Here is a 17,617-nt window from a genome sequence, read left to right on the forward strand (position 1 = left end):
AAAAAAGAATGAATATGCGTAACGAATAAATAATCATAACGGGCATGAATTCCATGCTATCCATGTGGGATCATAGTACTAGGAGAAACAAACTACTCTCTAAATAAAATAAGAACTTGAAAGGCTGATAATTCCTTAAAACATCCAAAAATTTAAAATGAACTTTGCTTATATTTTTCTCATATTGGCTCAACGGCCACCTACAAAAAGTCGGTAAACCGAATAAAGTATATCATTCGAAAGGCAATTTTGCTGCAACTTATGTTTAATAATTTATTTATATTTTTAATAATTTTGTCTCAACGGGCCTAGAAAGTACCCTTCGGGAGTTTTATCGGGTAATAAGTTAAATACAGATATCAATCACATCTCGCATTCGCTTATTGAATTTATTACGCGATTTATCGGATATGAATATACTTTCGTTCAATTTTTTACCATTTTTCACACTATAAGAAAATCTTGTCTGAATAGTGGCCATTCCCTTGCTCGGCGGTCAACATCGGGAGAAAGCCAGAAGCAAAAATCAATCCAATTTTTGCAAACTTTGTAAAATGCATGTACTCCAAAATATCGGCTGCCATTATATCCACTGCAGTGATCACATGTGTGATTTTTTTATTTTAAAGATTCTCAGTCATCGACTGGTAATCATTACATTGACGAATGATCTATTCTAAACCGTATGTGCTCTTTTTTCATATATATCAGCTGTGTAATAATTGTTTTGGTGAGGCGTCTATTGGACGGGGTTCTCAAAATGGGATTTTAATTCAAAATCACAAATCAAGTAAATTGATTTGAAAAGATTCAAATAAAAATAGTCAAATAATTTGATTTGAGTGTCATACGTTTCAAATACACAATGATTTGAACATTTTTATTTGAATCTTTTCAAATCAAATTAATTTATTTGTAATTTGATTTGTTGATTTTCAAAGAAAGTTTCCAATCAAATAGTTCAATTTTCTATCAAGATAGTATTTGTAAATCGAAGAAAAAAAATTTAGTTATTTTTTTCATTTTTCGCAATTTTTCATCATCTACATGGCAACTTTATATGAAACCCTCGGAGACTCGGTATAGAGCACAAAAAGTGAAAAAAAAAAAACATTTTTTTCTCAATTCTCGAACACAGCTAAGTCGTCTATATCATGTGTTGTGAACAGAACGTAAAAATTTGTCATCTCTGTCACCCAAATCGTGCTTGGCAAATCTTTTTTTCATGCTGTCTCGCTCACCCTTGCATTCACACTTGTTTACAATCGAAATTCTACTAACACACAACTCACACTTGTATTTTGCTGTGCAAAATTGCAAATGGCGCGTATTAACTTCGGCATCTTAATAGATAATAAACATACTACTACTCGCTATTAACATCGATCTTAATACTACTACTCATGTTATTATGCGTAGTATGATTGGTTGTTAATAGTTAATAAAGGATTTTTCGTATTTAGTAATAAGATATGTTAATATTTCGATGTTAATAGGACATCTATAATACGGAGCACAATTTCATTAGATCTGACGATTCTGCTTTGTATCATATCTAAGTAGACTAAAAAAAATAGCGTAATATAAAGAAAAAACGATCATAAGTTAGAGCCACAAAATATATCAAGACTACTAGCTAAATGAACGATATTGTGCAGTGATGGTTTTTTCCTATCTGAATAGCGCTAGCTATTACCACTTCGTTTGTACTACACATCATATTGTCATATAGTCTAAGTATCCAGTGAGCTCACAGAGTATGATACACTAATACCATAGTCAGTATACAAACGCATGTCGAACAGAGAAAGAACGCGAACGTATATGCTCTGTGTGGTACAAACGAAGTGTGTGCGCGTGCGGCAACCGCTACGTTTCAGCATCTGGGCAGCAATGCTGTACAGACGCTGCGAATAGCTAGCGCTATTCAGATAGGAAAAAACCATCACTGATATTGTGTGATGAAAAGAAATAAATTTTATGTTCGTATTATTTATTGAATTTGAAGTTTCCTTGAAAACCCTTTTCCGTCACGATAAAAACAAGTTACAAAGCACCGATGCAAAGAAAGTAATTCCCTTTCATACACACAAATGACAACTAACCTCAATATGAACAAAAATTGACATAAAACTCAATTTATCCGAAGTCTCAACCGTTTTGGGATAAATTTTAGTATGCATTTTTTCCACTCAAATGCCAAAGTGATATATGTTAAGCACTTAAATATTTGAGCGGAAAAAATCTGAACTAAAATTTATCCCAAAAACGGTTGAGACTTCGGATAAATTGAGTTTTATGTCAATTTTTGTTCATATTGAGGTTAGTTGTGATTTGTGTGTATAGGCAGCGATTTTGGTAATATTAAACACCGGATTTATTTATCGTTCAATGAACAAGCGCTAAGGTTAGGAAATTCATTTTTACAGGTCCGTTTTGAACCACTTGGAGATGTCGATATCTATTTGAACGGCGGCAAGATTCAACCAGGCCTAAATGACTAAGAGTCGCAGTATATCGACACTCTCGTTGATTTTCAGAAAAGCTAAAAGCCTGAATTGAAGACACTCGATCCGACAAGAAAGCCACAGCCATCAAGTTTTGCAGAATTGCGGGATTGCGTTCAATGTATTAGGTGTATCGATTAATTTCCGGAATTTGACAAAAGATGTCACCACTTGCTTGTGCGTTGTAGTAGATCAATGACTTATACGTCATTTGAAAGGCCTATTCAAATACTGTCAAAATCGGTCAAAAGGGTTTCATTTGTTTGTGCGAATCATATTTTTTTTCAACGATGGAAAATTTTGAAAATTGGAGAAAGAAACAGCATTTGCGGGAAGTTTTGTTAAGCTATTTTTTTGCAAAGAAAACTGCAGCTGAAAGTCATGGTTTACTTGTGAAATTGTATGGCAAACATGCTATCGCAAAAACCCAATGTTACGTGTGGTTTCAACGATTTGAAAGTGGTGATTTTGATGTTGAAGACAAAGATCGCCCAGGTCAGCCAAAAAAATTTGAAGACGTGGAACTGCAGGCATTATTGGATAAAAACTCAGCCCGAACACAAAAAGAACTTGCATTAGAGTTACATGTCACTCAATCAACCATTTGTGAACGTTTGCGTGCAATGGGAAAGATTCGAAAGCTAGGGAAATGGGTGCCACAACAACTGAATGAAAATCAATTGAGAGCACGAATCACAGCATGCCAAAAACATCTTGCCGAGCACAAAAAACATAGCTTTTTGAATCGTATTGTCACTGACGATGAAAAGTGGGTCTATTACGATAACCCAAAACGTAAAGGAGCGTATGTTGATCCAGGCCAACCAGGACCTTCACAGCCAAAACGAGATATTCATTGCCAGAAGGTTATGTTGTGCATCTGGTGGGATCAGAAAGGAATCGTGTATCATGAGCTGCTAAAACCAGGTGAAACGGTTACAGCCCAACGCTACCGCATGCAATTAATCAAAATGGAGCATGCATTGAAGATTAAACGGCCACGGATAGCGTCTAAACAAGACAAAGTTGTGTTTCACGATGATAATGCCAGGCCACATCGAGCAGACATCGTTAAAAAAAAAGTACAAGACTTCGGTTGGGATCGGCTTGATCAACCCACGTACTCTCCAGACCTTGCTCCTTCTGACTACCACTTGTTTCGATCGATGCAAATGGGTTTGTCCGAGATATCGTTTCGAAATCCTGAAGGAGTGCGAAAATGGATCGATGAATGGATAGCCTCAAAAGATGAGGAATTCTTTCGACGCGGAATCGACAAGCTACCAAGAAGATGGGCGGAAGTCATGGCTAACGATGGGCAATACATTGGTTAATGTACTCATTCTTTATATTTTTAAATAAATGTATCTTTTCACCAAAGAAATTCCGGAAATTAATCGATACACCCATTAGTATTATGTGAGAGTCGCTCACTGAGTGGACACTAAAAAATTAACAAATAAAAATCATCTTCATACCGTTTTTTCACTGTTTCATTTCAAATCATTCGTTAAGTTTTCTTTTTAATCAATCGGACACGACTACGATCGAACGCCAGAGAACCTGAAATAGCTTTTTGGGCATAGTTCCACACATTTTGGCATTTTTAATTCATGAAATAAAAGGTAAAAATGATGTCAAACAATTATTTCATTCTTGAGTCAATAAATATAATTTATTGTGAAATGCAGGCTTTTTTTTATGTATGAAACATATGGTAAACCATTAGAATATTTCTAAACTCTATTTAATGTCGTTCAGTTTCCCTTCAATACGCGTCCAGAGCTCCACGGGTTTTTGATTGGAATCTACTCCAAGAACCAAGCCATCATTGGTTAAATCAAGAAAGTTGACTTGCTTGCTTTGTACGGGCAGAAATCCATTGATAGGCTTACCATTCTGAGTTGGGTCACTGTGAAATATTTCAAATGAAAAAAAATTCATCCTCTTTCTTTCGTCATATTATTACTGTCTAATGTTAGTTGTGAACAACGTCGTCATATCTTCAATTGTTTTCAAGGTGACTTTTGATTGATCGTTATTTGGAGTATTCAGTACCTCACTGTAAAATGAACGAAAATATCGGCAACTGATTTTTTTTTATCATCAAGAAAATCCAATATAATGTATTACCCAAATATGTACCCAACTTCACTGCTCTGACGAATAACTTCAAGATTCAAAATTTCCGTAACATCATTCCAGATTAATACTTACATACCATGTTGTGCGAATTAACATCGGAAAACCCCATCGTAAAAATATCTAACTTGTTCATGTGTAAACAACATCATCAAATCACAATAGTTTTGACGATGGACACGGCATTGGACTGGGGCGTTGCAGTAATTTCTCCTCTTCATAAGAAAGGCAGTAATAAAGACTGCAATAATTATCGTGGAATCGTTGTAGGAAAAGTTTATAGTTTAATTTTGGAAAAACGAACCAGAGCTATTGTTGAACAGATTTTGGATGAAAATAAATCTGGATTCCGCCCTATGCGGGGTTGCCAAGACCAAATTTTTGTTTTGAGACAGCTGCTAGAGAAATTCCATGAGAAAAATAAGGATTTGTTTTTGTGTTTCGTTGATTTGCAGAAGGCTTATGATTGTATTCCAAGATCTAACCAACTGGTAAGTTGTGGTCGGTTTTAGCCGAATATGGAATAAATGGCTCTTAGGGCAATTAAAAGTTTGTACGCAAACAGTAAAGCATCAGTTAGGGTGGATGGTGATTTGAGCGAATGGTTTGATGTGCGTAATGGTCAGGGCTGTACAATTTCACCGCTTCTGTTTATTATTTATATGGATAAGCTAATCAAATCAGCAAACCTAAGGGGTAACGTAGCTTTGGGGGTAACTTAATTTCTGCCTTAGCATACGCAGATGATTTGGTATTGGGTGTAGGCATTAATTCCTGCGGTTGACATTTAGATGTCGCCACATAAAATTGTGTGTAGCTTGACAGGTGAATCCAATTGCATTTTGTACATGTGGCATTTGCCAATCTAATTCAGAGCAGAAAGATTTATTTTTGACGCAGTGTCATTATTTTCTGATCGATTCAAAATGAGTGATGAAAAAGTGTTTTTCTATCTGGCCCTCCTTTGGTTCAATTTTTTCACTTTAAATAAAGTGAAAATACATCCAAAGGTTTTAATATGTTGCAGGAGACGAGACCTCTCAATCGCCACAGAGAATGTTGAATTTGGTGAAAAAGAAGTGGTGAATTTGTTGAAAAACTGTGAACTCACCAAAAAAAATTGAATGATGGGCTATTGGCGTTTTTTATTTGATAAAGATGCATGAAAATGCATCAGAAAACATCAGAAGCTCTAAATATATGCGAATCAATCGTTTTAAGACATTTATAATGAGGTAAAGGTGCATTTTCCAAGGCGACGATTGCAATCGTCCACGATTTTTTTTCAAATCGGGCGTCAAAAAAACCACAAATAATAAATCGTTCACGATTTTGGCGTCAAAAAAACCATTGATCTCAATCGTTAACGATTTTTGCCAACGATTTGAAATCGTACACGATTGTAATCGCCGCCTTGGAAAATGGACCTTTAAGACCAAAGAAATTGTGTGCCACACCAGATGAATCAAAACTAGTTGTAAGACGTTTTTTCACATTTTGGCACAATGTTCCAAAAATAGGAAAGAAAGGAATTTTTGTATCGTATTGTAACTGGAAGTGAAGAGGGCATCTACTACGATAGCCCCAGGCATAAAAATAAGGGTTCAATCCCACACAATCATCAAAATCGATAGCATAGCAGGATTTTGATGATTTCTCGGTAATGCTCATTATTTGGTGGGATTAAAGTGGTGTGGTGTATAATGAGCTGCTGAAACCAGGTGAAACTGTCACGGGGGATCGGTATCTACTACAACCAATACGTTTGAGCAGATTACTGAGAGAAAAATTGAGAAAAACTGCGACAAGAAATAGTCGAAGGATTTATCAAAATTTGACATATTTCAAACATCGCAAAAAAAAAGATAGGGGACTCTGGTCGGGGTGAGCTTGATCACCCCCCGTACTCTCCAGACCTTGCCCCTTCTGACTACCACTTGTTTCGATCATTGCAAATGGGCTTGTCTGAGATATCGTTTCGAAATTCTGAAGGAGTGCGAAAATGGGTCGATCAATGGATAGCTGGAAAAGATGAGGAATTCTTTCGACGCGGAATCGACAAGCTGCCAAGAATATGGGCCGAAGTCATAGCTAACGATGGGCAGTACATTGGTTAATGTACTCATTCTTATTTTTTTTAAATAAATGTTTCTTTTCACCAAAAAAACCGCAGGAATTAATGCCTACACCCAATAGTTTACTCAAACTAGTTCAATAGTAGAGTCTACTTACCGATTTTACGTTGAGCTTGATGATTTTCAAGTAATTCCGTTGCAATAGCTGTACCACTTGTCGTTGGTTGTGTTGAAGGCGACTGAGACGGTGAGAGCGTATTTTTACGTTTTCTCGAAGTCGAAAAAGCATTTCCATCCTAATTGATTCGATTCAAGCAGATACGAAAAGATTGACATTGCTTCAATAGCAGCTCTTGTTCTGTTTGTGGCTGTGGTTCAAACTGTGGCTCAGGTTGTGTGTCTGACTGCTCAATGGTTTCCTGTGTGAACGGAAAACATAATGGTCGGAAACCAAATCTTGGTGCCGTTGGTTCAGAATCAGATGAATCCGGTGGCTCAGGTGCAGGCTGCTCTCTATGTTCATCTTCATCATCCGATTCATCCGAATCTCGGACACGCGAGACCAATTCTCTCAGTATTTGTCGAATCCGTTTATTTGCATCGACGGCGGTTTTTCGTCGTGGTCTCATCGTCGTCTAAAAAAAGAAAAAGAAAAAATGAACACAGAATAAGTTGAAATGCCCTATATATTCTAAACGTATCAAAAATGGTGTCCATTGGAATAAAAGTGGCAAAATACAAACACGGAATCTGAAGAACGTTACATAATTATTTTTTTTACATAGTACAACTCCATACAAAAAAAAATTATGTAACGTTCTTCAGATTCCGTTTTTGTATTGTCATATTTATTCTAATGGACACAATTGAAATGAATTGAAAAAAAAAACATTTGAATTTTGTGTTATCGATTTGTATTGCGCAGTTGATATTCGTTTATTTTTTATTTTATTTATTTATTTCACCGCCTGTTCTCAGACTGAATATATGTATCACAATTATTTTACAATATCATTCGCAATGAAACACTACCCGATCGAATATCCAGCCACCAGTCTTTTCGACTTCGGAGCAGCAGATATCGACTGTGTCCATTGCATATTTCTAAATCATAACACAATTGTCCTTAACTAGCCAATTTATCGATTTTTAAATATCACATTGTTCAATTTAACAATATTATTTCTAAAAGTTTGTCTCGATGCCGATTCCAAAAATGTTTCTCTTATTAAATTAAAGTTTCTACAAGCCACGTAAAATGGTTGATTGTGTGCATACTCCAATGTAAATGTTCTAGCTCTAATCAGTTCTGTATTTCTTAAATTTCTTTGGTTATCGTTGTATTGCAGTCGTGTATATACAATTTTATTTCTAAGCGAACTAGACACTATTTTACCCAAAAGGAGATCATAAATTAAAAATATAGAGGCATTTATACGCCGTCTCCAAAGCGGTTGAATATTTAAAACATTACATCTGAAATGATACGGTGGCAATACAAAATTCTCGTCTCTTTGGTAAACAAATCTCAATGTCCATATTACAAAATCTTTCTGTATGGATTCTATTTTATCGAAAAGGATACGGTGGTATGGTTGCCATACAATACTCGCGTATTCTAGCTTTGACCTAACCAGTGCACAATATAAGATTTTTGCCGATTCGATAGTGAACTTATTTTTCAATGTGCGTTTTAAGAAGCCCATTGCCGCGTGTGCACTTGCTGCAATCATGTCAATATGGTTGACAAACATTAATTTCGTGTCGAAAATAACGCCCAGATCCTTGTGAACATTGATCCTTTCAAACGTATGTTGGCCATTGTTGATCGTATATTCATAGTCGATTTTCCCATCTTTTGCAAATGTCATGACGAAACATTTGTTTAGATTCAAATGCAGGCTGTTTTCGGTACACCAGTCTGACAATTGATTTATGGCATTTTGAAAAATGATGGCATCAATGGGCGATTGTATGGAACGGATTAATTTCACATCATCTGCAAATAATAATACAAGTGCATTTGACACGATTTCGACAATGTGGTTAATAAAAATAATGAAGAGACAAGGTCCCAAAATACTTCCCGCTAGTACTCCAGAAGATACAGTGAAAGTCATTGACCTTCGTTCACCGATTCCAACAAATTATGTGCGAGCTGTCAAATATTCATGAAACCATTTGACAAGTCTACGGCCGAATCCAACACCCACCAGCTTCTGTAGTAATTTCTTGTGGTTTACACGATCGAAGGCTTTCTCAAAATCGGTGTACAATACATCTGTTTGGCATTTTTTGGTCATCGAGTCGATCGTGAAACTCACCAGCTGAAGTAAATTTGTCGATGTCGATCGATTTTTCACGAATCCATGTTGGCTGTGGCTGATTTTCGAATTAATGAATGTGTCAATTTTGTTATAAACAACAATTTCGAAAATTTTTGCTATTGTTGGTATTATAACGATCGGTCGATAATTCGATGCACTGCTTTTCTTTCCAGACTTGTATATTGGCACAATTCGGGAATTTTTCAACGACGCAGGTACACATCCTCGAAGCAGTGACTTACGGAATAGCACTGTTAATGGCTTTGACAATGTATGTGCACAGTTTTTCAGCAGTTTTGGTGAAATACCATCCGGTCCGGCTCCTTTATTCACGTTGATCGCTTGCAAGGCTTTCAACACATCGACTTCATTTATGTCAATGTCAAATGATACGTCTCCGCATTCATCCAGCAATTGATCCAAGTTGATATAGTCGCTCTGTGTATATTGATTTTGGAAATAATCAGCAGATAGTTCGGCTTTCGATGTGTCAGTGTTCGCAATTTCATTGTTGTACTCAACAATAACCGGAATATCGCTTCTTTTCCTCGTGTCATTCACAAATCGCCAAGACAATTAAAAAACGAGGACATTTTTTGAACATTTTTCAACAAATCGATATATATATATATTAGCATTTGAAATGATTTATCAATTGTTTAATGAATATTTTTGCTAAGTAAAGAGTTTCTTCGTGCCAAATTTGAGTGCGTTCAAAAGAAACATATTATAGCATTGAAAATGATTTATCATTTAATGTGTGACTCATTAAAGCGAAAGTGTTCTTCATTTAAAAAATAAGAATTTATAAAATAAAACAATAAATCAATTTTCCTAATTTGCTTTTTGTTAATTTTTCAAACGTGCATTAAATAAAAGAACTACAAAAAAATAATACAATAAAATTGACTCAGGAGGACACAAAACCTCAATATATTCCTGCTGCTGCTGCAGAACAATAAAACCACGCAATCGCATTCGTAAAAAACTTACATTTTTTAATTTAATTTCAATTTTAATTTAGTTTTATTAATGAAATAAAAACAAAAATGATGAGCCGTCATTAGGTGTAAAAAATAGAAAATTGGTTATCTAAAGCGAGTCGACATTTGTGTGTCTGTATATATTGCTTTGCAGCGGTTTAGACGTATGAAATCACACTAGCCGCTGAGTAATTGAATTATAATATTTATTTTATTACATAATTCGTCACGATATTAATTTTTTTTATCTTTTTTGTTTACATTCACATTCTTTTTTTATATTTCTAAATAAATAAGTCTCGTACAAAATGTAATACAATAATTAATATATAACTTGCTTGACAGCAGATTTCGATAGGAACAACTAATGTCATTTGTGATTTGACATCTCGGCCACGGCTTGGCCTGTCTGCAATCGACATAGTTTCAAGTGGCTCTAGTACAACAAACTACCGAATTTCTGTGTATTTTCATGATTTTTTTGACGAAAGTCGATATGGTTTGAATTCAAATCATATAATTTTGATTGAATTGGTTAATTTTTCTGCGGATCTCTGGGGCTTTAAAATATTTTGAGACGGACAATCGAACGCCAGAAGATATTGAACTTCACTTTTCTGACAATTCCAAGGGAATTACTGATCGAAATATTGCAATCACCCAACGATAAACCAAGAATGTTTGAGCAAAGATGGGAACAAACAATAACCTCGTTGATTTGTTTTGTTTTTTTTTTTTTAATTTTTAATCATTTCAGCGCGAATTTATTTTCATTGATGAAATTTTTTTGTCAGTTGCTTCCTAGTCTAGTTCCTAGTCTTCTTTCGTTAGTTTCTTTCTTTTGAAAAATTATGCACAACTTTTCTGACCTTCTCTTCTGTTCCCTAATGAACTGTTATAAAACTCTTTTTCGAAACATATTAAACAAATAATTTTAAAAATATGTAATTTTATTCTTGCACAATTTCAAAGCTTATTAAGTAAATTCAAATTTTGTTATTGGCTGACGTTCCAGCTGCCATTGGGTGCGGTATTCCAACGCATTTTCTCACTCAGCCATTCATTTCTATGCAATTGTTTTTGATGCTTGTACATGTTTGAACGCCACACAAACTCTTGTCTACAGTATGAACACTTGTATTTTTTGCTTTTCAGATGCATCGAGACGTGATCCTGTTGATGAAATTAATTTATCAAATAATACAACTTTCGTTCAATTGAATTCAAGCCTTTTTTTGTAATTACCTTGAGAGAGTCCTCCATTTTAAATGATTTTGAGCACAAGTGGCATTTGTATTTGGATTCGCAATGCACTTGACGAATGTGTGTTTGTAGTGCATTTCCATTTGGTGAAATTTTGTTGCATTGATTGCATTGAAACTTTAACCTCGGTCTATGGTCTATGATTCCATTTAAATGTAACTCTACGTGGTTATCCAATTCCGGTTTCGATTTGAACTCCTAATAAATGACAAAGATTAATAATATTAGATTCAGCAAATTGTTCAAAAGCAGAGATTATACTGTGGATAGAAATATATTAGTGCATATTTGCCATCAAATAGAAATATACGATATTCGCAATATATCTCGTGAGATGTATGTGCGTCAGTTACGAAAACACGAATTCTTATTGACACGAAGCGAGACACGAATAAACACAAGTACATGTATGTGTGTGTACGCTTCGTGCCTTGTATCCTTTTCTTTATTCCCCCTTTTCATCTGCCTGCTATGTAGCGTAGCAGCCTTTGCCAACATGCATATATGATAGCAGACGAAAGAGTGAAATAACGAATAAGACGATAGGCATGAAGCATACACACACATTCTTCGTATCTCGCTCTGTATTCTTTTTCGTGTTTTCGTAATTGACGCACTTATACATCTTACAAGCGGCGAGATATATTGTGTATATCGCATATTTCTATTTGATGGCAAATATGCACTAATATATTTCTATTCACAGTATAATCTCTGTTCAAAAGAGTAAATAAATCGATTTTCAATTAAATTGATAAATATGTTGGTGTATTTTTCTTCTACATAACTACTGCTTCTGAGCGACATTTTATAATTCTTTTTTCCTACAATTTTCCATGTGTTTTGGATTTTTATTTTTTATTTTCACGGAATAGATTTTCCAATATTTGTTTACACTATTTTTGGCATATACGTATGAGTAATATGAGTATGGTACTATATTTCAGTGTTGGTCAAATTTTTGGCTGCTCCACCTTTTGTCCATTTTTTACATACATTTTCTCGGTTTTAGTCGCATTAATGGACACCGTTGATTTTGCTCCTTTGCTCAATTAGTCTTCGATGGAGTTCGCTTTCATCACTCAAATAAACAATTCAGCATGCAATAGACTGATTTGATAATAGTTATTCTGTACTATACAGACAACATATAATCGATTTATTCGAATTCAATAAATTCTAGTCATTGGGAATACGTAAAAAGTAGAGAAAATAGACAAAATTTATAAAACTAACGATTTCATAACCAAATCGCGGGCTCAGAACTATTTCCGAATGGATTTTCTGTTGTGATAAGCGCCGATTAAAATGATAGAGAAACCACTGTGACCATTTTGAGCATTTTTTTTTTGCATTGAAATCGTACTGGCACTGTATTGTGCACTTTTTCAACTGTTGGACATGTATCGGGTGGAATTCGTGGATGGTACAAATAAGCGTCACTAGTGTAATTCGACATGTTCACCGATTGCCGGACGCAAATCGCACAATAACTCGTTGATTTTTTTGAGCTCGTTAAAACCAGCGGATATGTTGTGCTCTGCCAAAATTACAAAGACTTATCAAATGACTTCGAAAGATCAATGTTTCCGTAAGTCAAAGTCATATAACAAACAATTAATACGAATGTCTGTAGACTGATTTTATACTATTATGCGGATAATATAATATATCGATTTGTCTAGTTACTTTATCTTTTCCCATATTCAAATTTCGTTGTTTCGCGAATAAATACGGAGCACATTCGTTAAACAACTTAAATAGAAAATAATTTGTTTTTTATTTCACTCTTCCAAAAATGCATATATTAACTTACTTCCGCACAGATTTCACAGAGAAAGGAGCCAATCTTGTGTTCTTCATGGTGCCACTCCAAAATCGGTCTAAAAGCATATTATTTAGAAATAAAGTTTAAATGAATATGTTTTATATATAACATACCTAAATACATCGGGATTAATGTGTTGCCAGGCCGTATGCTCCTTATAAAAGCCGATATCATAGAATTTCTGTTGACAACACTTGACATATCCGGATGTAATATTGTGGTCTTCACGATAATGTCTTATCATTGCATTGTATGTTTTGAATACTGTCTTTTGGCATAAATCACACGATTTATCGGCACAATCAGGTAGATCGACGTCATCAATTTCCGATTTCGATGGTCCTTTTGCATTAAACCACTTATCACTAGAATCATCACACGATGTTTCATAATTTGACTTGCCCGCAGTTAATTTATTATCTCCACCATCAATGGACGGTGTTGGCACTGGTTCCACGTATACTGTTTCTTCGTGGACTTGTGCTTCGACATTTGCAGTTTCAGAATCTAAAAAAAAGATTCATATTTATGTAAGATCGAAAACAAAAACAATAAATCCATTGAAAAGCACCATCTAAATCATTGTTTTCAGCATTTTCATGATTGGTGGTGTTATTTTGTTTTAAATACTCTTGACGTAATGCAATTGCTTCTTCAGCAAAGTTACGAAATGCTTTCACTTTTTCCCAGCATGTACAACAAATGATTTTCGGTAGAGTGTCCGTTTTGGTCACCTATAAAACAAACAAAAAAATTAGATACACGAGGGTGTGTAGTTTAAAAACATAAGAAATTGAATAATTCAAATTTACCTCATCATAAAAGTACTGATTCAATGGTTCGATTATATTCTGAGTCAATGCAGATTCACCAAATATATCGATGAATTTTGTGACTTGAGAGAAACACAACCGACAACGTTCAGTTTCCTCCGTCACTTCCATTATATTTTTTTGAGTTAAAATTTACTTTATTTTAGAACACAGCGGTAAAATAAGTGATAAACTGTTTGTTTCAATGTTTTGTTTACAATATGTCAAATTTTATAATTGCTTTGCAACAAATGTCAAAGTGTAGTTCACAATTTTCTACACTTGATGGCGCATTAAGCGTTTTTCGCCGCATGAAATCAGTAAAAAAAAAAAACAATATTCGAATATTTTTATCAATTTGTAAGTAAGTATTTGTTATTATTTGTATTTATTTTGTATTTTATTTTATTTTTGTTAGTTCGCAATTTCTCTTAGAATTTGATGAAAATACAATAAAAAACAGTTTAATTTTGATGATTACCTGTACTGTATTAATACTAAAACGACTTTTTTTACGGTTACTTAATCTGATACGTTATTTTCTCACAATACAAAATTATGCTTTCATTCTGGCCGACTCTTTTTCCATTTTTTCAGCAAGCCACTCCATTCGATGGGCCAGTTTTCGATGTTTATACATATTCGATCGCCATCCAAAAGATTCCTCGCAAAAGGTACATTTGTAAATTTTGTGATTTTGATGCGTTTCAATGTGGTCCTAAATTTGAGTGTAGATTGATTTGAAAATGAATATTTAAAAAAAAATGAATTAAAAAATGTACCCTTAATGAATCTCCGCGTTTATAAGCCTTATTGCACAAATGACATCGGTAGATTCGATTGAAATGTACGATTCGGATGTGCCGAACCAATCCGTATGAATGTGAAAAGACTTTGTTACACTTGTGACATCTCGAAGATTCAGCCGTGTGCGTTTGTAAGTGAAGTTTCAGGCTGCTTTTGCTCGAAAGCCAAACCTTACACAAGGTGCACTGGAACTTTAACTTTGGCTTCGGTGCCGGCGATCCATTCGAATGGCTCGCCAAATGATTTTTAAGTGATGAATTCGTTTTGAATACCTATATATCGAAAGTTAATGTTCAATTGGTCTTTGGTGCCGTTCTAATTTTAGACAAACCTTTCCACAGAATTCACAGTCATGATTTAGTTTTCGACTTCGTTTATGCAAGTCCAAATATTCTTCGCAGGAATATCTATTTCAAATCAATTGGTTACGATTAGATAAGTCTACCCTTTATCACATACATATATCACAAATGAAGTTTTGGTGCTGTTTGTCATGAGTTTTGGAATGAAATAAAAAATGAGTGCATTTCTAGCCAAAAAATGTTTTTCCACAAATGAATCTCTTTGAATGAATGATGATTGAATGAGCGTTGATTCGTTGCAAACATCTATAATGAGTGATAAATAAATGTAAGAAGTTTATTTAAAAAAGACGAATTATGCTCAGAGAAATTGAACAGTGTAAACACAAATGTTTGTTGTGTATTTCGCCCATTGTAAATGGGAAACTTGCAAAATCAAAGTGTAAAATGACGATTTGCACTGACGTTATACACACACAGTGTGAAACGTCGAATTACTCACACTACAATAAAAATGAAGTGATATAATTAAGTTTCAAGTGAAGTTTTTTCAATCTTAACTTATGTTTATTTGAACACACAACAAAGACGTCTGAATGAACCGTCGCACATTTTCATACACAAAATCAACACTTTAATCATTTCGTTCTTCGCTTGAAACTTAATTATATCACTTCTTTTGGCTCTTTCAATATGCGAAATCGATTAAATGATGAAAAACAAATAAAAATTATCGCAAATATGAGCGTGAGATACGGATTTTTTTATGTTTTTACAACACACCGGTAAACTTTTTTTAGAGCAAAATATCACTATAAATCACATCAATTTCAAATCAAATTATATTTTAAATCTTTCATTGAATATTTAACAATAAAATAAAAATATGAAAAAAAATTAATCATTTGAAAAAAATAGTTTTTTTTACGAAAAATCAATGACGATTTTCACTGACGTTATACACACACAGTGTAAAATATCGAATTCACATCATTTTTATTGTAGTGAGGGTAATTCGACGTTTCACACTGTGTGTGAAACGTCTGTGTAAATGGGCGAAATACACAACAAACATTTGTGTTTACACTGTTCAATTTCTCTGAGTGGTTATACTTGAAAAGGTCTGGATTGCTATGCAGTTCAATGTGTTCTTCAAGAAGATCCCGTCTGGAAAACTTTCTGTATGAAGTAAAAAATATGCAAATTCATATTAGCACACATTGTCATCAATATCAATGTTATATATATATATATATGGATAATTATTACTTACGTTTCACAACATTTAACATAACCAATTGAATCGTGACTTTCCATAAAATGTAATCGAAGTTCATTGAACGTTTTGAAATTCGTGTATGAACACATATCACAAGATGTGTCGATAAAATCGGGAAGAATGAGGTCTTTTGAGTTATTGATGTGCAATTCATCATCAATCTGGACATGTGTGTTTTCTTGTTTGGTTGATGATTCGCACAGAGACATTATTCCACTTGATTTGTCACTGTCACCATCATTTTCAAATACCATAGTAACTCCAACTTTTTCCTCATCTGGGATTTTACAATCTAAAATTATGCAAATTCTTATTCACTTGATGACATCAACGGACCTATGAAAAATACCATCGAATTTTTCACCGTCACTGAAACATTTTTGCAAATATTCATCACGTAATAAAATTGCTTCGTCAGCAAATTTTTGAAATTCTTCAATCTTTTCCCAACATTCCCAGCAAATAATTTTTGGTAAAATATCCGATTCAGTTACCTTTAAAAAAGTGTAGAATTTCGCTTTTATTTAATATATACGGACGTAATGTCCTTTGGATTTTATGCGTATCACTTACTTCATCGTGAAAATACTGTTTTAACGGCTCAATAATACTTGGAACTAATATCGAATTATTAAATATATTGATAGATTTGGTGACGTTTAAAAAACATAAACGACACCTATCTGTTTCCTCCTGTAGTTCCATCGGTGAAATGCAACTCTTTTTAAAAGAAAAAAATTCACCCATTCAATGTTTTTATATACATTTGACACATGTTTGTGTTTTTTTTTGTTTTCCATGAATTGTCATTGCGTTGTTCGGTAAGTGATAACATGACAGATGATATGACAGGAACCTGTTTACATATTTAAATATGTAAATAATCTGTTTCTAATTATTTATGAACGGACAACTGTAATTATGACGTAAATAAGACAATTATGAAATTGCGTTCTTTTTTATCTTTTTGAAAATTACGAAGAAAAAAACCAAAATTTCGTCAATAAAAGAATAAATTAACCCATTTTGATAAAAAAACTGATTCCCAAATTTAATCTACAGCATAAAAATATAATAAATCGAAGAATGTACCTGCAATTTTCAAGAAAAACTAAATTTTCAAGAATTTTTACTTCAGATGGTAAATAAATTGCTATCAATGGAAGGATGTGAAGACTTCAAGTCTCTTTGAGCCAACGGTGGCGCCCTGAATTTCAAAGGGGACGTCAATGTAATTTAACAACTCAAATCGAAACTAAACAGCGCGCCAATTTTAAAACTTGGTGTCATTT

The 17,617-nt window shown here is 34.0% G+C and overlaps 3 protein-coding genes across 7 annotated transcripts in view; all 3 read right to left on the minus strand.

Annotated features, from left to right (window-relative positions):
- Nucleotides 1-17,617, minus strand: part of LOC116352054 — a 587,314-nt gene that overhangs the window by 41,995 nt on the left and 527,702 nt on the right. The gene's annotated exons all lie outside the window — the stretch shown is intronic.
- Nucleotides 10,967-14,189, minus strand: LOC116352082 (zinc finger protein 652-B-like). The gene is made up of 6 exons (XM_031784369.1): nucleotides 13,938-14,189; nucleotides 13,697-13,859; nucleotides 13,239-13,632; nucleotides 13,114-13,180; nucleotides 11,280-11,495; nucleotides 10,967-11,207 (listed from the first exon to the last, which is right to left on the minus strand). The coding sequence occupies exons 1-6, from the start codon at nucleotides 14,067-14,069 to the stop codon at nucleotides 11,031-11,033; spliced, it is 1,149 nt and encodes a 382-aa protein (XP_031640229.1). The 5' UTR covers nucleotides 14,070-14,189; the 3' UTR covers nucleotides 10,967-11,030.
- Nucleotides 14,341-17,525, minus strand: LOC116352077 (zinc finger protein 267-like). 5 transcript variants are annotated; one of them, XM_031784359.1, is made up of 8 exons: nucleotides 17,418-17,525; nucleotides 16,899-17,045; nucleotides 16,675-16,819; nucleotides 16,320-16,617; nucleotides 16,160-16,225; nucleotides 15,076-15,151; nucleotides 14,720-15,016; nucleotides 14,342-14,655 (listed from the first exon to the last, which is right to left on the minus strand). In XM_031784359.1, the coding sequence occupies exons 2-8, from the start codon at nucleotides 17,028-17,030 to the stop codon at nucleotides 14,494-14,496; spliced, it is 1,176 nt and encodes a 391-aa protein (XP_031640219.1). In that variant the 5' UTR covers nucleotides 17,031-17,045; nucleotides 17,418-17,525; the 3' UTR covers nucleotides 14,342-14,493. The 5 variants fall into 5 exon arrangements, with proteins under 5 accessions (XP_031640220.1, XP_031640219.1, XP_031640217.1 ...); XM_031784357.1 differs by having other exon boundaries at nucleotides 16,899-17,181; nucleotides 17,418-17,511; XM_031784358.1 differs by having other exon boundaries at nucleotides 16,320-16,602; nucleotides 16,899-17,238; nucleotides 17,418-17,493.

Source organism: Contarinia nasturtii, unplaced genomic scaffold, assembly GCF_009176525.2.
Source record: "Contarinia nasturtii isolate CC-2019 unplaced genomic scaffold, AAFC_CNas_1.1 Cnas_scaffold_187, whole genome shotgun sequence".
Taxonomy (NCBI): domain Eukaryota; kingdom Metazoa; phylum Arthropoda; class Insecta; order Diptera; family Cecidomyiidae; genus Contarinia; species Contarinia nasturtii.

What these genes read in the sequence shown, in the direction of transcription:
- LOC116352082 (XM_031784369.1), bottom strand. Translation starts at nt 14,069, where the DNA reads ATGGAAGTGACGGAGGAAACTGAACGTTGTCGGTTGTGTTTCTCTCAA. An exon ending in TCTGTGAAATCTGTGCGGAA is followed by an intron (nt 11,496 to 13,113) that starts GTAAGTTAATAT and finishes GTCATTTATTAG; the next exon opens with GAGTTCAAATCGAAACCGGA. An exon ending in AAATGGAGGACTCTCTCAAG is followed by an intron (nt 11,208 to 11,279) that starts GTAATTACAAAA and finishes TTTCATCAACAG; the next exon opens with GATCACGTCTCGATGCATCT.
- LOC116352077 (XM_031784357.1), bottom strand. Translation starts at nt 17,072, where the DNA reads ATGGGTGAATTTTTTTCTTTTAAAAAGAGTTGCATTTCACCGATGGAA. An exon ending in TGACGGTGAAAAATTCGATG is followed by an intron (nt 16,618 to 16,674) that starts GTATTTTTCATA and finishes GCATAATTTTAG; the next exon opens with ATTGTAAAATCCCAGATGAG. An exon ending in TATGTTAAATGTTGTGAAAC is followed by an intron (nt 16,226 to 16,319) that starts GTAAGTAATAAT and finishes TACTTCATACAG; the next exon opens with AAAGTTTTCCAGACGGGATC.